This window comes from Hylobates moloch, unplaced genomic scaffold, assembly GCF_009828535.3.
Source record: "Hylobates moloch isolate HMO894 unplaced genomic scaffold, HMol_V3 SCAFFOLD_11, whole genome shotgun sequence".
In the NCBI taxonomy this organism is placed as follows: Eukaryota; Metazoa; Chordata; class Mammalia; order Primates; family Hylobatidae; genus Hylobates; species Hylobates moloch.
Genome location: NW_026652286.1, coordinates 95,876,781 through 95,895,677, shown reverse-complemented (window position 1 = coordinate 95,895,677; position 18,897 = coordinate 95,876,781). Strand labels below are relative to the sequence as shown.

At 46.5% G+C, this 18,897-nt stretch overlaps 1 protein-coding gene across 2 annotated transcripts in view; it reads left to right on the top strand.

Moving 5' to 3' along the window:
• CLMP (CXADR like membrane protein) overlaps positions 1-18,897 on the top strand; it is a 115,400-nt gene that overhangs the window by 80,418 nt on the left and 16,085 nt on the right. Inside the window, exon 3 of one of the 2 annotated variants that reach the window (XM_032167748.2) lies at positions 12,256-12,413. In XM_032167748.2, coding sequence (XP_032023639.1) covers positions 12,256-12,413 — 158 coding nt within the window. Of the gene's footprint in view, positions 1-11,528; positions 12,414-18,897 lie in introns of those variants that run through there. The other variant, XM_032167747.2, reaches the window with a different exon arrangement.

Below are 18,897 nucleotides of genomic sequence, written 5' to 3'. Positions count from 1 at the left end.
CTAAAACTAACCCACAGACTGGGAAGGAAGTAGAAGCTCAATACCCGGCCCCCTTGACTGATACTCACAGCTCAGGCTGTCACCTTGGTCTTTGTACCAACACCATTTTTTTTTTCTTTGAGAAGTTTCGGTCTGTTGCTCAGGCTGGAGTGCCATGTCGTGATCTTGGCTCGCTACAGCCTGCACTTCCTGAGTTCAAGCAATTCTCCTGTCTAAACCTCCCTAGTAGCTGGGATTACAAGCATGAGTTACCACACCTGGCTTTTTTTTTTTTTTTTTTTCTGGCAGATTCTCGCTCTGTCACCCAGGCTGGAGTGCAGTGGTGCAATCAGGGCTCACTGCAACTTCCACCTCCCAGGTTCAAGTGATTCTCCCATCTCAGCCTCCCAAGTAGCTGGAATTACAGGCACCTGCCAACACGGCCAGCTAATTTTTGTGTTTTTAGCAGAGACGGGGGTTTCACCATGTTGGGCAGGCTGGTCTCGAACTCCTCACCTTGTGATCTGCCCGCCTCAGCCTCCCAAAGTGCTGGGATTACAGGCGTGAGCCATCACATGGGCAACACCACTTATTTCGAGGACTCCAGGAAGAAATATCCCCTTTGGAGGGGTGGAAGGAAGTAACTAGGCACCATATTGATTCCGTAATTCTGACCAAAGGAACAAAATGCAGTAAACCTATTACTTGTTTTGTGGCCTTTTAAATGATGGACGGTAGCTACAATGCTGCCCCTTGGTTTTCCATCTTCATAATTTATTCACCTATAACTGCATTAGCTGTTCCTCATATATTTTTCTGACCCTATCATTTGCCGGTCATGACTCCCCGAATGCCCCTTTTTGTCAATGTCCCTCCCAGTTTTCAGCATCTAAAACTGAACACAGTTGCTCTGGATATGCTAGGTTGGCTAGTGTAAAGTACAATGGAGATGTTACTCCCGTGTTTGGAACATCAAACCTCTATAAATGCAGCCACATCATACTGGTGGTCAATAAATCTCTTAGTTCCCCAGGTCCTCCAGGTCTTTCCTACCCTGGACTTGTGTCTCACTGAAACTTTTAACATTTGCCTCCATTCAATTTCTTCTTGCTTTGGGTCGGAATCCCAGCCAGCAGGATAACTATGTACCTCAGGTGTGTCCAACCAGATTAGCTCTGCTACCTAGCTCTGTGCCATCTACATTTACAAACATGATCTCTGTGTTTCCAATCTGCCAGTTTCAAGGAAAAGACATCGGTGTGGGGAAGGAAAAATAATAAAAACTAGAGGTGGACTATTGGCAGTGTGGCCTCAGCTGTGTGGTCATCCTCAGCTTTCTCTTCTCTAAAAGAGAATAACATTAGCTCTCACGGGCTCAGATTGATAACAAATGATAACATTTGAGTCACAGGCTCACAGAGATCATGCAGTTGAATCAGTTAATTGTTCATTGTTAAATTAAGATCAGGTATCAACGATCCTCCTTCGAAGGATTTGAAGGAGTAGGAGAGACTATCATCACCTTTGTATTCTTAGCACCATCCTTGCCGGATAGGTGAAAAGCTCAGTGCAGTTTTTTAATGTGGATAAACACTTGCAAAGTTCCTATTGAGACAGTTTTTCACAGAGGGGAAGAGAGGCAACTCGACCGTTTTTTTTGTTTGTTTGTTTGTTTGTGATAGTTTCACTCTTGTTGCCCAGGCTGGAATACAATGGCGCGATCTTGGCTCACTGCAACCTCCGCCTCCCGGGTTCAAGCGATTCTCCTGCCTCAGCCTCCTGAGTAGCTGGGATTTATAGGCATGCGCCACCACAACCTGCTAATTTTGTATTTTTAGTAGAGACAGGGTTTCTCCTTCTCCATGCTAGTCAGGCTAGTCTCGAACTCCCGACCTCAGGTCATCTGCCCGCCTCAGCCTCCCAAAGTGCTGGGATTACAGGCGTGAGCCACCGCACCCAGCCAAGTTGACCATTTTTAATCAGTTTGTGTTTAATCTGAAAACTTCTCCAACTATCTTCCATCAGTGTCAGGTTCTCCCTTTTCCTCCTTCTCCTCCCTCCCACTCTCCTCCTTTTTCCTTCTCCCATCCCCCACTTCCCTTCCTCTTCCCTTCCTTTCCCTCACCTTCTCCCTTTTCCCTCACTCCCTTTCCCCATCATTCTCCTCCCCTAAAACCAACCCACAGCCTGGGAAGGAGGTAGAAGCTCAATATCCGGCCCCCCTGACTGAAGCCCAAAGGTCAGGCTGTCACCTGGGTCCTTGTATCCACACCACTAATTTTAAAGACTCTAGGAACAAATATCCTCTTTGGAGGGGTGGGAGGAAATAACTAGGCACCGTATTGATTCCCAGATGTCTGAAATTCCACTGATAACTGGCAAGCTTCATTCCTTTGGCTTTAGGCTTTAAACTGTTTAAGTACCAAATATATGTTTGTATTTTAAAAGACAGTAAAATGTCAGGGATTTAGCAGCTCATAGTAAATATGGTCTTCTTCTGAAGACTCTCATAAAAGGAGTGGACTGGAGAGGTTCTGGGGTTGGGCTGGGTGTGGGATTGGGAAAGCAAATGGCAGAGGAACTTCAGTAGTTCATGACAAGGGAGGCTAGGGGGAGCTGATCGGAGAGGACAGGTGGTGCCATTAGCTTCTGGGTGCTCCCTCTGCCTAGAATTCTTTTCCCTCCCTCTGTGTGGGAAAAACATGCCTGTCTCTCCAGAACTACCTCCATCCTTACTCACTGCAGTCTTCCTTAATCGCTTGTCAGGAACGACCTTCTTACAATATTATCAATTTTCTTAGGTGTGCTAATATTGTTGTTGTGAGGAATAACATGCTTATTTTTAGGAGATGTGCACTGAAACATTTAGACTTAGTGTCATGCCATCCACAACTTGATTTCAACTGGTACAACAAAAAAAATAGGAGAGAGCACGCAAAAGCGAGCAAATATAGCCAAATGCTAACAGTGATGAAGCAAAATGACTTCCAAACTTTTCACAATCCTGGTTTGTCCATGTGGTATGTTTTCTGGTTTTCCCTGTCTTTCAAAATGCAACAAAGTGGTGGCTCATGCCTGTGATCCCAGCACTTTCAGAGGCCAAGGCGGGAGGACTGCTTGAGCTCAGGAGCCTGAGGCCAGCCTGGGCAACATAGTGAAACCCTGTCTCTAAAAAAAAAAAAAAAAATTTAGCCAGGCGTGGTGGCTCGCGCCTGTAATCCCAGCACTTTGGGAAGCCGAAGTGGGAGGATCACCTGAGGTCAGGACTTTGAGACCAGCCTGGCCAACACGGTGAAAGCCCATCTCTACTAAAAATACAAAAATTTGCCAGATGTGGTGGCATGCGCCTGTAATCCCAGCTATTCACGAGACTGAGGCAGGAGAATCGCTTGAACCCGGGAGGCAGAGGTTTCAGTGAGCTGAGATCACGCCACTGCACTCCAGCCTGGGTGACAGAGTGAGACTCTGTCTAAATTAAAAAAAAAAAAAATTTAATTAGCCAGGCATGGTGGTGAAAACCTATAGTCCCAGCTACTTGGGATTTTGAGACGGAGTCTCGCTGTGTCACCCAGGCTGGAGTGCAGTGGATCAATCTGGCTCACTGCAAGCTCCGCCTCCCAGGTTCACGCCATTCTCCTGCCTCAGCCTCCCGAGTAGCTGGGACTACAGGTGCCCACCACCTCACCGGGCTAATTTTTTGTATTTTTAGTAGAGACAGGGTTTCACTGTGTTAGCCAGGATGGTCTCGATCTCCTGACCTCGTGATCCACCCACCTCGACCTCCCAAAGTGCTGGGATTACAGGCGTGAGCCACCGCACCCGGCCACAAGTACAATTATTAATAGTAGTTGCCATTTGCTGAGTGTGTGCTACATACCATGTGCCAGTGCTAGACACTTTCATACATCATATATAATGCTTACAATAACTTCCAAAGTTGATGTTTTTATTTTCCTTTTACAGAAAAGTAAACAACTCGGAGCAATCAGGGAATTAATTGGTCTTACAGCCACTACTCAAGTCCAGACCTCTCAGACTCCAAAGCTCATGCTCTTTCTATTGCATCATGCTGTGCCTTGAACTGCACACAGTGTTCCATAAACAATCTGGAAGGCAGGCACTCACGCGCGCGCACACACACACACACACACACACCTCCTACAGAATTATATATGTGGCCAGGGTCAAGGGAAAACTTCCCGTCTGCCCGCTGAAGGTTCATTGAAAAGCACTGACAAGAAGCAGATTAATAGAAGAAAAGGCATACAAATTTAATAAACTGTTCAAGAGTGTCCAATCTTTTTGCTTCCCTGAGCCACACTGGAAGAAGGATAATTATCTTGGGCCACACATAAAATACACTAACAACAGCTGATAAGCTAAAAAAAAAAAAAAATAGAATAAAATCACAATAAAATCCCATAATAGCAGGGCATGGTGGCTCACAGCTGTAATTCCAGCACTTTGGAAGGCTGAGGTGGGTGGATCACTGAGGTCAGGAGTTCGAGACCAGCCTGGCCAACATGGTGAAACCCCATCTCTACTAAAAATACAAAAATTAGCCAGGTGTGGTGGCGTGGGCCTGTAATCCCAGCTACTCGGGAGGCTGAGGCACAAGAATTGCTGGAACTCGGGAGGCGGAGGTTGCAGTCAGCTGAGATTGCGCTACTGTACTCCAGCCTGGGTGACAGAGCAAGACTGTCTCAAAAAAAAAAAACAAAAAACAAACAAAAACCACAGTTACTCCTGCCCATCTCTTTGAAGGGGGTCTTAAGGTTCAGGAGAATCTATAAGAAAATGTAAATATGGCTTGGCACAGTGGCTCACACCTGTAATCCCAGCACTTTGGGAGTCCAAGACAGGCAGATCACCTGAGGTCAGGAGTCCGAGACAAACCTGACGAACACGGCAAAACCCCATCTCTACTAAAAATACAAAATTAACCAGGTGTGGTGGCACATGCCTGTAATCCCAGCTATTCACGTGGCTGAGGCAGGAGAATCGCTTGAACCCGGGAGGCGGAGGTTGTGGTGAGCCAAGATTGTGCCACTGCACTCCAGCCGGGGCGACAGAGCAAGACTCCATCTCGAAAAAAAAAAAAAAGAAAGAAAAGAAAAAAGAAAGAAAGAGAGAGAGAGAAAGGAAGGAAGGAAGGAAGGAAGGAAGGAAGGAAGGAAGGAAGGAAGGAAGGAAAAGAAATAAATGTAAATACCTTCTAGAGGATAAAACTTTACTCTTAACTGAGTGTAGGCAGCAGTCATGTGAGAAAAAGTCCCTTCTAGCAGAGATGAGCAGGGGAAGAGAACTAACATTTTAGTGGGAGACTCCTGTGTGCTTTCACAGTGCTAGCTGCTTTCCTCTGTGTTTTCTTTAATTCCCATTTTGCGGCTGGAAACACTAAGGCTCAGAAGGTAATTCTCTGCAGCTCCCAGAGGTCCTTTGATAAGTGCCTGAGGTGCATGCAAAAGCTCCCACTTAGGGAGAGCTTGCAGCTTCTGTGAAGGCATTCTGCCTGTGCCTAAGGAGGCAGTCCTTACCACTGCCACCACTCAGCACCTCTTCCCATAGGTAAATGCTGCAACAGAATCCTAGCAGAGACTATTCCCTTACTTGCAGTTCTGTCACTAATTAGTTTTGTGACGTGACATCTCAATTCTCTGGGGTGCAACTTCCTCATAAGTTAAACTGATGATCTCTAAAGTCTTTCCTAACAAAGATGAATCTTCCAGTGCCCACGCAATCCAAGGCTAGCCACAGGATGGTCGGACTGCCCCTTTCCTCTCACCCATCAGATGGCAGACACAAGCTCAGCAGCCCCCATGAGCACTGCTAAGCCTTGGAGTTAAAGACAGAGGCTGGACGTTGTGGCTCACACCTGTAATCCCAGCACTTTGGGAGGCTGAGGCAGGTGGATCATAAGGGGTCAGGAATTCGAGACCAGCCTGGCCAACATGGTGAAACCCCGTCTCTACTAAAGATACAAAAAATTAGCTGAGCATGGTGGTGCCTGCCTGTAATCCCAGCTACTTGAAAGGCTGAGGCAGGAGAATTGTTTGAACCTGGGAGGCAGAGGTTACAGTGAGCTGAGATGACACCACCGCACTCCAGCCTGAGCGACAGGGCGAGACTCTGTCTGGGGAAAAAAAAAATAGAACCCAGGACTGGGTGCGGTGTCTCATGCCTGTAATCCTAGACTTTGGGAGGCTGAGGCGGGCAGATCACTTGAGGCCAGGAGTTTGAGACCAGCCTGGTCAACATGGAGAAACCCCATCTCTACTAAAAAAAATAGCTCAGTGGGTGGTGCAACCCTGTAATCCCAGTTACTCATGAACCCGAGATCGCAGCACTGCACTCCAGCCTGGGCTACAGAGGGAGAATCTAGATTAAAAAAAAAAAAGAAAGCCAGGCATGGTGGCTCAGGCCTGTAATCCCAGCACTTTGGGAGGCCGAGGTGGGCTGATCAGCTGAGGTCAGGAGTTTGAAACCAGCCTGGCCAACACAGTGAAATCCCGTCTCTACTAAAAATACAAAAATTAGCCAGGCATGGTGGTGCACGCCTGTAATCTCCGCTACTCAGGAGGCTGAGGCACAAACTTCACTTGAACCTGGGAGGCAGAGGTTGCAGTGAGCCGAGATTGCGCGACTGTATCCTAGCCTGGGCAACAGAGTGAGACTCTGTCTCAAAAAAAGAGAGAGACAGAACCCAGGCCCCTCTCTGCTTAGGTGGGCTTAAAAAAGAAAAAAAAAAGTACAGAAGATCCTTTGAGCAATGTAAAAAAATGTAAAAGCTTTAATGTAAAAAAAAAAAAAAAGAAAGAAAAAAAGGACAGAAGGAGAAGGACCTTAGAAATCTATAGAAATCTCAGTGGCCTCCTGGAGTCTAACGAACTGAAGTTCAAGGAAGACTAGAAGTGTATGCGCCCTGATCTTGTGGCTCCCTGCCTTGATAAAGCCATTTGTATTCACAGAGGGGGTCCTCCCTGCTCTGCTGTATTTAATTCTGGATATGGTATAAATAGAACTTGGCTGACTGTCAAAGCACACCACCCACCACAATGTTCCGGTTTTTTTGGGACATCAGCCGAATCTGAGCCTTTGATTCCCTCTAGTGGCTTAAATTGGCAACTTTCATAGCTGGCTCTTGGCATTCGTTATTGAATGTTTAAGTATCTATTGTATGCACTAAATTGGTATTGGGTTCTCTAGCTCTGCCTGGAATGTAGGGCACTGGTTTCATTTGAGCATTTTTGTGTCCAGTGGAAAGTGATCAGGGTTAAGCCAGAGCTCCTTCTTACAAAGTTCCTTCTTAACAAAGCTTAGCTTAGTACAGTGCAAACAATTTCCCAGCTATTCTAAAGCTGCTTTATAGTAATTCTGGGAGGATGGGTTATTATATGGGTTATTTCTGCCGCTAAATGAGTTGTAGGACCTTGGGCTGTCTCTTTTACCCCTGGGTCTTAGTTTGCTCATTGGTAAAAATGAACATGTGGGTTACACTCAGATAAATTCAACAAATATTAATGGAACACTTGCAGTGTGCGACCCTGGGCTGAGTAGTAGGAGAAGGCAGCAATGAATGGTACTTGATCTCAAGGAGCTTACAGGATAATGGGAGAACCAGACATCCTCCAAAAAAAAAAAAAAAAAAAAAAACCTGGCCGGGCACGGTGGCTCTCGCCTGTAATCCCACCACTCTGGGAGGCCAAGGTGGGCGGATCACGAGGTCAGGAGATCGAGACCATCTTGGCCAACATGGTGAAACCCTGTCTCTACTAAAAATACAAAAATTAGCTGGGAGTGGTGGCACATGCCTGTAGCCCCAGCTACTCAGGAGGCTGAGGCAGGAGAATCACTTGAACCAGGGAGTCAGAGGTTGCACTGAGCCAAGATTGTGCCACTGCACTCTCCAGCCTGGTGACAGAGAGACACTCCATCTAAAAAAAAAAAAAACCTGGAAAGATAGCTCAAAGGGCCAATCTTAGGTTCTACAATAGTGTTATTTGCAGGAATAACTAGGGAATTTGCATATATATATTTCTTTTTTTAGAGACAGGGTCTTTCTCTGTCACCCATGCTGGAGTGCAGTGGTGCAATCATGGCTCACAACAGCCTCGACTTTCCAAGCTCAGGTGATCCTCCCACCTCAGCCTCCCAAGTAGCTGGGACTACAGGCTGGGCTGCCACGCCTGGCTAATTTTTGCATTTTTAGTGGAGATAGGGTTTGGCCATGTTGCCCAGGCTGGTCTCAAAACTCCTGGATTCAAGCAATCCACCCACCTTGGCCTCCCAAAGTGCTGGGATTACAGGCATGAGACACCACACCTGGCCTGGAAGTTGCATATCTTATAACCTCTGGAGTAATGGCTGACAATGGCTTAGGCCTGCACTTTACCAGGATTTAGTCTCCTCTCCTTCCCAGCCTGATGGCCTCCCATTAGCTTTGCAAAATCGGTTGAGTTTTGGGCAAGGCCTATTATCATTTAAACTATAAGCTAAATGTCTTCCCAAGTTAGCTTGGCCCAATAGCCCAGGAATAATTAAGGGAAAGGGAAGAGTCAGGGTGGGTTAGTTTAGCTTACTGTTATAATTTTCCCACTGATATAACACTTGCAAAGGCCGTTTCAGATGCCTCTGAGGGCTCCTCCCCTGCAGTCTCAGCCCAAGCAGCCTTGCTGTAGAATGAAGCACAATCTCCCCTGCTCCATTCTTCCTCATCTCATTTCCCTGAAAGCAAGAATACCGGAAACCCCTTTCCTTCCCACAGATTGGCCGCTAATCAATTTTGGTAAATAAACAGGGAATTAGAGAATTAGAAAATAAACAGGGAGGCTGGGTTTGGTCGCTCACGCCTGTAATCCCAGCACTTTGGGAGGCCTAGGCAGGCGGATCACCTGAGGTCAGAAGTTTGAGACCAGCCTGGCTAACATAGTGAAGCCCTGTCTCTACCAAAAATACAAAAAAATCAGCCGGTGTGGCACACGCCTATAATCCCAGCTACTCCAGAGACTGAGACAGGACAATCCCTTGAACCTGGGAGGCAGAGGTTGCAGTGAGCTGAGATGCCACTGCACTCCAGCCTGGGTGACAGATTGAGACTCCATCTCAAAAGAAAAGAAAAAGGCTGTTTCATATTTTGAAACCATCTGACAGGAAACTACAGAGAATGGAAGATAGAACTTGGGAGGATACAAGAATATGTGTCTCTAAGGGAGGCAGGAACTCCTTGTAAGAGCCCACTTGTTCCCCAAGGTATTTCTGCACTCACAGAGAGGTTGGGGGCCAGGGGGCAGGCGGTGGGGGAGGAGGGTAGTAACCTGTCTCTAGGAAGGCTCTAAGGAGCAACCTGGAACCCAGCCTGTGACCTGGTATTGAAGCCTGTTTTGGGGAGGATGCCAACCCCTGACTTCCTGTCTCAGTGGGAGGAAAAAAAATGTTTTTGGGAATAAGCAGAGAAATTAAGGGACCTGAGACAGTTTAGCCCAGGCATAACGGATGGAACAGAAGTATTTCCAAGAGCTTCATTTAGAGGCACAAGAGAAACGAAAAATGAAGAAGTAAAGCAAAGCAGGGCTGTGACTTCCTCTAACACAACAACTGAGGGTGGACACTATTTGCGGAGCTGTGTGAGCATCAGCAGTGGAAAGGGAGGCGCCGTGGTTGGGGAAAGAACACAGGGATGCCTGTTGGACAGATGCCTGCATCACAATGGACTTGAATCTAAACTCAGTGCCTACCCTCCCCAGCTCACCCCAAATAAAATACATCGTACTCCTGGCTTCCCCATCACTGCTACTGCGATCACCATCCTACCAGTCATGCAAGCTTGAAAACAATCCTTGCTTTTTTTTTCTGAGAGGGAGTCTCGCTCTGTCACCCAGGCTGGAGTGCAATGGTGCCATCTCGGCTCACTGCAACCTCTGCCTCCTGGGTTCAAGCGATTCTCCAGCCTCAGCCTCTGGAATAGCTGGGATTACAGGCACCCACACACAGGCCCAGCTAAATGTTGTATTTTTAGTAGAGATGGGGTTTCGCCATGTTGGCCGTGGTTGGCCAGGCTGGTCTCAAACTCCTGACCTCAGGTGATCTGCCCTCCTCAGCCTCCCAAAGTGCTGGGATTACAGGCGTGAGCCACCGTGCCTGGCCCAATCTTTGCTTTTGAATCCTTTTTGTTTCTCCTCTTAGATCCAGTCAGTTGCTGTATTCCGTAGTTTTGACTATTCACATTACCTCGCAAATTCATCATCTGTTTTTTACTACCTTCACCACTATCCTAGGGCAATATCTCTTACTTGGAAAAATTTAATAGCATTTTCACAAATGTATGTCTCAATATTTCCCTTTTTCCTATGCATTCAACACGCAACTCCTAAATTATCTCTTCCTTAAGCAAGAGATCATGTCACTGTGCTCACTGCAGCAAGAAAGGACTTTTATCCCATCAACTGCTTCACTTTTCCAGCATAATTTGTTTTATTTTTCCACATTTCTTCTTCACACCAGCCAAGCTGAACTATTACCATTCACTGAATATCTGCCCCCACTGCCTCTCCCATCCTGTGCCTTTGACCCCGTCATCTCCCCCAACATCTTAACACCTTTCCTCCTCCTCTATTCTATCCACATGAATTCCATTTTCCAAGCTCCATATCAAATGTCACCTTCTCCATAATAAAATAAATTGCCTTTTATTCAGAGCCACTCAGTGCTAAACACTATACTAGATGATTTACATACTCTGTTTCTAATATTTACACAACCTGGAAGGATTTCAGCTTTTCCTGAACCCTATAATTAATTGCCTATAATTTCTCTCCTCTAAATTTGCATAGCCCTTTGATCATGAATAATTTCCCTTTATACTACACTATTTGTGTAATTGTCTTTTCATCCTTCTAAATACATGCTACTGGTCAGCAACAACTGTTACTAGACTTAAAGAAAGTAAGAAGGTTCATCTCTAAGGTTTTCTCCAGCTTCAAAAGGCTATGACTCTATAACTTAAGAACATGAGTTTCTGGGCAACTTAGTGCAGTTTCCATGAGTATCATCTTCTCGGAAGCCTCTGCTAATAGAAGACAGAAAGATCAAAAAACACAGTTGTTTCCAGGCATGGTGGCTCATGCCTGCAATTCCAACACTTTGTGAGACCAAGGTTGGAGAATCGCTTCAGCCCAGAAGTAACCTGGGACCTGGCATAATAACAGAGCAAGACCCCATCTCTACAAAAAATTAGCTGGCATGGCCGGATGTGGTGGCTCACGCCTGTAATCCCAGCACTTTGGGAGGCTGAGGAGGGTGGATCGTGAGGTCAAAAGTTCAAGACTAGCCTGGCCAAGATGGTGAAACCCCGTCTCTACTAAAAAGTACAAAAATTACAGCACGCCTGTAATCCCAGCTACTTGGGAGGCTGAGGCAGGAGAATCACTTGAACCTGGGGGGAGGAGGTTGCAGTGAGCCGAGATTGCGCCACTGCACTCCAGCCTGGATGACAGAGCGAGACTCCATCTCAAAAAAAAAAAAAAAATTAGCCAGCATGGTGGCATGTGCCTATAGTCTCAGCTTCTCTGGAGGCTGAGGTGGGAGGATCGCTTGAATTGGTGAGGTCGAGGGTGCAATAAGCCATGATTGCGCCACTGCACTCCAGCCTGGGCAACAGAGAGACACCCAATCTCTCTAAAAACAAACAAGCAAACAAACAAACAGGCCGAGCACGGTGGCTCATGCTTATAATCCCAGCACTTTGGGAGGCCAAGGTGGGTGGATCACCTGAAGTTAGGAGCTCGAGACCAGCCTGGCCAACATAGTGAAACCTTGTCTCTACTAAAAATACAAAAATTAGCTGGGTGTGGTGGCAAGAGCCTGTAATTCCAGCTACTCTGGAGGCTAAGGCAGGAGAATCACTTGAACTCAGGAGGCAGAGGTTGCAGTGAGCCGAGATCGTGCTATTGCACTCCAGCCTGGGCGACAAGAGTGAAACTCCATCTCAAAAAAAAAAAGTTAACATGAGCAATTTCATTGTTCATAAAGACCAAGTAAGGTAAGAAAGACCGGCACTAGTAGGATGTAATTTGGGGTAGTTAAAGAAGACGTGATGAATTCAGTTAACGGAGGAGCCAGTGTGAGACCAGACTTCTAGTACTCCTGGCCTAGGACTCTTGCAACCCCTCGACATGCCCTTGCCCACAGGAACATCCCATAATTCTTTGTTGTCATATTTGTTCCCCACACATTGCCATCCAGTCTCTGCATTACTCATTAAAGATTTTCTTCTTCCAGTTTCCTACTATGTTGGAACCTTGGGGACTCACACTGAGATCAGGAGAGTGGCAGAGGAAAAGGTCACTTTGCCCTGCCACCATCAACTGGGGCTTCCAGAAAAAGACACTCTGGATATTGAATGGCTGCTCACCGATAATGAAGGGAACCAAAAAGTGGTAAGTAGACACCTGGCTGGAGTCCCTCCTCCTTCTTGTCCTCCTGCATTTGCCTTTCTTCAGTCTTTCAGTCTTTCTTGTTGGCTCTGAAAGAGCTGGAATTCCTTTTTCATCTGGCTTTTACTTGAAAGACTTTAGATACAAAACTACAGAGAAGAGTATTGCTGGGTGCGGTGGCTCACACCTATAATCTCAGCATTTTGGGAGGCCAAGGCAGGTGGATCACCTGAGGTCAGGAGTTCGAGACCAGCCTGGCCAACATGGTGAAACCTTGTCTCTACTAATAATAGCCGGGTGTGGTGGCCTATGCCTGTAATCCCAGCTACTTGGGAGGCTGAGGCAGGAGAATCACTTAAACCCAGGAGGCGGAGGTTGCAGTGAGCTGAGATCATGCCACTGTACTCCAGCCTGGGTGACACGGCAAGACTCCATCTCAAAAAAAAAGAAAGAAAGAAAAATTAGCCAGATGTGGTGGCACATACCTGGAGTGTCAGCCACTTGGGAGGCTGAGGTGGGAGGATCACTTGAGCCCAGGAGTGCAAGGCTGCAGTGAGCTATGATCACACCTGTGAATAGCCACTGTACTTGAGCCTGGGCAACATATCAAGACCCTGTCTCTAAATAAATAAGAAGTTGTCAGGCCGGGTGCAGTGACTCACACCTGTAATCCCAACACTTTGGGAGCCTGAGTGGGGTGAACTGCTTGAGCCCAGGAGTTCAAGACCAGCCTGGGCAACAAAGTGAGACTCCCTCTGTACCAAAAAAAATTTTTTTAATTAGCCAGATGTGATGACACATGCCCATAGTCCCAGCTTCTCAGGAGGCCCAAAGCAGGAGGATCGCTTGAGTGCAGGAGGATCGCTTGAGCCCAGGAGGTCAAGGCCGCAGTGAGCTGAGATCACACCACTGTACTCCAGCCTGGGCAACAGAGCCAGACACTGTCTCTAAAAAAACAAAAACAAAACAAAAGCAAAAGAAAGAAAAAAGTTGTCCTTTCCTCTTCTCTGTCTATACCACTAATTTTATAACATGGTTTATGTTGGGAAGAGCTAAGATTTTCACTGAAAACAGATTTCAGGATCACTGTTGTAGTTTAACTTGCTTAAATAGCTGTCTACATCACCTCATTATATTGATATTGCTTGTCATTTTGTTCTCATACAGCAACATCCTAAGATACTATCTGTTCTCTGTAGAGCGAGGTCACTTTAACCTGAGTAGGTTTATTGATTTATTTTTTTATTTTGAGACAGAGTCTCACTCTGTTGTCCAGGCTGGAGTGCAATGGCTCGATCTTAGCTCACTGCAACCTCCACTCACAGGGTTCAAGCGATTCTCCCACTTCAGCCTCCTGAGCAGCTGGGATTACAGACGTGCACCACTACGCCCGGCTAATTTTTGTTGTTGTTGTTTGAGATGAAGTCTCACTCTGTCGCCCAGGCTGGAGTGCTGTGGCGCCATCTCAGCTCACTGCCACCTCCGCCTCCTGGGTTCAAGCGATTCTCGCGCCTCAGCCTCTGGAGTAGCTGGGATTACAGGCATCCACCACCACGCCCAGCTAATTTTTGTTTTTTTAGTAGAGATAGAGTGTCGCCATGCTGGTCTCGAACTCCTGACCTCAGGTGTTCCGCCTGCCTCGGCCTCCCAAAGTGCTGGGATTACAGGCGTGAGCCACTGTGCCCGACCCTTGAGTATGTTTATTTTAACAGCTTCTTGGTCAGCCTAGATTTGATACTGTCAGTTCTGAATGAAGTGATGTTCATGTTTATTACAGCCCCTGTTCCTGTAATAAAAATCCAAGAATGACTCTGATAGATTCTCTTCTTTGATCACACTTGAGGCAGGTTCCTGAGGTCTTTCTGACTAGAGCTAATCTTGGACTTCCCTTTCTGCCCTCGTAGAATACATTTTGAGCAAGAATGCTGCTAAGTCAGGTTAGTGAAAATGCTCCACTCTTGGTATCTTATCACCCTATCCTGCCTACAATAATAATCCTATCAAGCAGGTTCAACCAGAAACCCCCTCAGCCCTGATGTTCCCTCTTAGTAATTTCATGACCCCCACCCTGCTCCTTGGTTGTAAACTCCCCTTGTCCTTGCTGGAATCAGTCAAGCCCAATCTCTGACACACAGTGGTCTTCATACCTATTACCGTGGCCCCTCTTGAATAGTCTGTTTTAGTATCTTTAACAAGTTTCGGCCAGGTGCGGTGGCTCATGCCTGTAATCCCAGCACTTTGGGAGGCCGAGGTGGGTGGATAACCTGAGGTTAGGAGTTCAAGACCAGGCTGGGCAACATGGTGAAACTCTGTCTCTACTAAAACTACAAAAATATAAGCCAAGCCTGGTGGCATCTGCCCGTAATCCCAGCTACTCGGGAGGCTGAGGCAGGAGAATAGCTTGGAGCTGAGATCGAGCCATTGCACTCCAGCCTGGGCAATAGAGCAAGACTGTCTCAAAAAAAAAAGTTTCACTGGATAATTTTCTCATTAACAGTTTCACACATCTAACTTTCACCCAAATATTTTCATTTGAATTAAAGAAAAAAGGACTTGCTTGGTTATATAGCCAAGTGAATATAAGGATTAGGATGTTAATTATTGATTTCAAAAAGCCCTTGATATGTCTTTAAGCAGTCACAATTCCCTACTTGTCTTTAGTTGATACTGTGAAGCAAGGATGTCCATTTATTCAATCATTCAGATTACACAAATTTATTTAGCACTTACTGTATGCCATGCTAGGTTCCAGGATACAATAGTGAAGAAAACATCATAGTCCTTGCCTTCTTAGAGGTTATAGTGAAAAGACATTTAATTTTTTACAAAGAACCTGGCACAGTGGCTAGTGTCTGCAATCTCAGCTACTCAGGAGGCTGAGGTGGGTGGATTGCTTGAACCCAGGAGTTTGAGACCAGCCTGGGTGACACAGTGAGACTCTATCTCTTAAATAATTTTTTTTAAGAAAGGAGGGGGAGGGGTAGGTAGAAAGGTAGGAACAAAGAAACCAATAAATATGCCAGGTGCAAATCTGTTTAGCATGTATTATCTCATGTAATTTAATATGTGCCAGTTGCAGTAGCTTGTGCCTGTAGTCCCAGCTACTCGGGAGGCTAAGGTGGGAGGACTACTTGAGACCAGGAGTTCCAGATGGCCTGAGCAACAGAGTGAGAACCCTCATTTCTAAAACAATTTTTAAAATTTGTTAATGTAATACTCATAACTAGGATTAATGGGCCCATTTTACAAATAAGGAGCTGAGGTATGCCCACATGTGTGAAAACACACAAACATAGTGAACAAATTGCCTAAGGTCACCTAATTTGCATTTTCAAATTAGGCACCCTGGGCTGGGCCGGGCGGGCACAGTGGCTCATGCCTGTAATCCCAGCACTTTGGGAGGCCCAGGAGGGAGTTCCACTTGAGCTCAGGAGTTCAAGACCAGCCTGGGCAACATGGTGAAACCCCACCTCTATTAAAATTACAAAAATTAGCTGGGCATGGTGGCGCAGGCCTATAATCTCAGCCACTTATGAGGCTAAGGTGGGAGAAAGGCTGGAGCATGGGAAGGCGAGGCAGCAGTGAGCAGAGATGGTGCCACTGCACTCCAGCCTGGGTAACAGAAGAAGACCATCTCAAAACAAATGAACAAAAAACAAATTAGGCACCCTGACCTCAGTGCCTGGTCTGAGAACCACTAGCTGTATTACCTTCATAAATAATGTGAAAGTGTAATATGTGCTATGTAGGCTTCTTCTCCGAGAAAACACCAAATGGCAGAAAAATCCTGATCTAAAACATCTAGAGAGATCTGCATCCATCTCCATTCAGAGCAGTTTTACGATTGCTCTGCAGGCGATGGCACAGCAGAATGACTGCCAGAAAGTTGAGCTGCTCCATTTGTTCTATACAAGTCCTAACAAAGTGTTCCAGGTCCACTAGGAATGACATAATACAAACAGCCCCAAACCACTGAAATTCATATTTTTAATTTTTCTATTTGTTTGCAAAAGGACTAAATTGATGCTCATTTTTCTCCCATCACACCCTGATGAACTGCTTAGTCTCAACACTACATTTCTTAGGATAAAAAACAAAATAGGCCGGGTGCAGTGGCTCACACCTGTAATCCTGCACTTTGGGAGGCCGAGATGGGCAGATCATTTGAGGTCAAGAGTTCGAAACCGGCCTGGCCAACATGGTGAAACCGTCTCGACTAAAAACACAAAAAAATTAGCCAGGCATGGTGGTAGGCACCTGTAATCCCAGCTACTTGGGAGACAGGCAGGAGAATTGCTTGAACCTGTGAGGCAGAGGTCACAGTGAGCCGAGATCGCACCACTGCCCTCCAGCCTGGGTGACAGAGTGAGCTCCATACTCACCCCGCAAAAAAGACTATCTTGCAATTGTATAATTTCACCTTTCCAAAGATGTCAGATGCTTGCCTGTATGTTATCCCTTTTTTCTTCATTAAATATTGAAACAGTCTCGGCCTGGGCAACACAGTGAGATCTGTCTCTTAAAAATAGGTGTGTGATGGCCGGGCATGGTGGTTCACACCTGTAATTCCAGCACTTTGGGAGGATGAGGCTGGCGGATCACAAGGTCAGGAGTTCGAGACCAACCTGACCAACATGGTGAAACCCCGTCTCTACTAAAAATACAAAAATTAGCCAGGAGTGATGGCAGGTGCCTGTAGTCCCAGCTACTCAGGAGGCTGAGGCAGGAGAATCGCTTGAACCCAGGATGAGGAGGTTGCAGTGAGCAGAGATCACACCACTGCACTCCAGCCTGGGCGACAGCATGAGACAACATCTCAAAAAAAAAAAAAAAAAAAGTGTGTGTCAGGCCGGGCACAGTGGCTCACACCTGTAATCTCAGCACTTTGGGGGGCCAAGGTGGGCAGATCACGAGGTCAGGAGCTCGAGAGCAGCTTGACCAATATGGTGAAACCCCATCTCTACTAAAAATACAAAAAAATTAGCCAGACATGGTGGCACACACATGTAGTTCCAGCTACTTGGGAGGCTGAGGCAGAAGAATCACTTGAACCCGGGAGGCGAAGGTTGCAGGGAGCTGAGATCTGAGATCACGTCACTGTACTCCAGCCTGGGCAAAAGAGCGAGTCTCTGTCTCAAAAAAGGAAAAAAAAAAAATGTGGCCGGGCGCAGTGGCTCACGCCTGTAATCCCAGCACTTTGGGAGGCCAAGGCGGGTGGATCACAAGGTCAAGAGTTCAAGACCAGCCTGGCCAACATGGTGAAACCCAGTCTCTACTAAAAATACAAAAATTAGCCGGGCATGGTGGTATGTGCCTGTAGTCCCAGCTACTCGAGAGGCTGAGGCAGAAGAATTGCTTGAACCCGGGAGGTGGAGGTTGCAGTGAGCCAAGATTGCGCCACTGCACTCCAACCTGGGCGACAGAGCTAGGCTCCATCTCAAAAAAAAAAAAAAAGTGTGTGTCTTTGTGTGTGTGTGTGTGTGGAGACAAGATTTTAGGGAAAGTGAGGAAAAGCAGATGGAGTCAGACCTACCTGAATGTACTGTGCACTATGGTAGCAGTATGCCCCAAACACCACAGGTTGAAGCAGGGAGTCACCATCCTAACTGGGGAGTCGAGAAAACTATATACAGAAAGTGGTCCTTGAGCTTGACCTTGAGGCCTTTATATAGGTGTTGTTGAGGCAAAAATAGAAGAGGAAAAGGCATTTCAGAAAGAAAAAACTGCATAATCAAAGCTGAGATCTATCAGAAGACACTATTCAGAGTCAAGAAACATCAGGTTTGGGGACAACAAGATTCAGAGATGTGAGGGCAGGAGTCAAAAATGAGGTATGGTCCAGACTGCACGGGCATAGGTGTAACATTCAGAAGGCCAAGCCTTCATCAGTGTGCACAGGTGATGGGAAACAGATTTTCAGCCAGGGGAGTTTTGCTATACAAATGTGTGGAATTGTGGCAGGCCATTTCTCCCTAACAATCAAACAGATGGGCCTGCATGACAGTCACACAGACAGGCCTGCACAGCACTCCAGTTACACAGACAAATTTCCACAGTACTGCCTTAACACTGAGCAAATAATTAAACCTAGGGAAATCGGTGCCCAGACATCAAAGCTAGAAATATAAACACATGGTCAGTAGGAGACATGCATAGGCTTCTCCCTATCCTGGAGCAAGTCAAAATAACGGAGACAGTCTCACTTTCCTAGTGCCAGGACCCGTCTTGGGTTGTCAAAATCTGAGACGAATCAAGGTAACAAAGGCAGTTGTTCGAATAGATTTATTGGAAAGTCTAAGGCAGCTCTTCAGACCAAGCTGTAAATGAGATAAGATAGGAATAATCACTCCAGATGGGCACAGTGGCTCACGCCTGTAATCCCAGCACTTTGGGAGACTGAGGTGGGCAGGTCACTTAAGGTCAGGGGTTTGAGACCAGCCTGGCCAACCTGGCGAAACCCCGTCTCTACTAAAACTACAAAAATTAG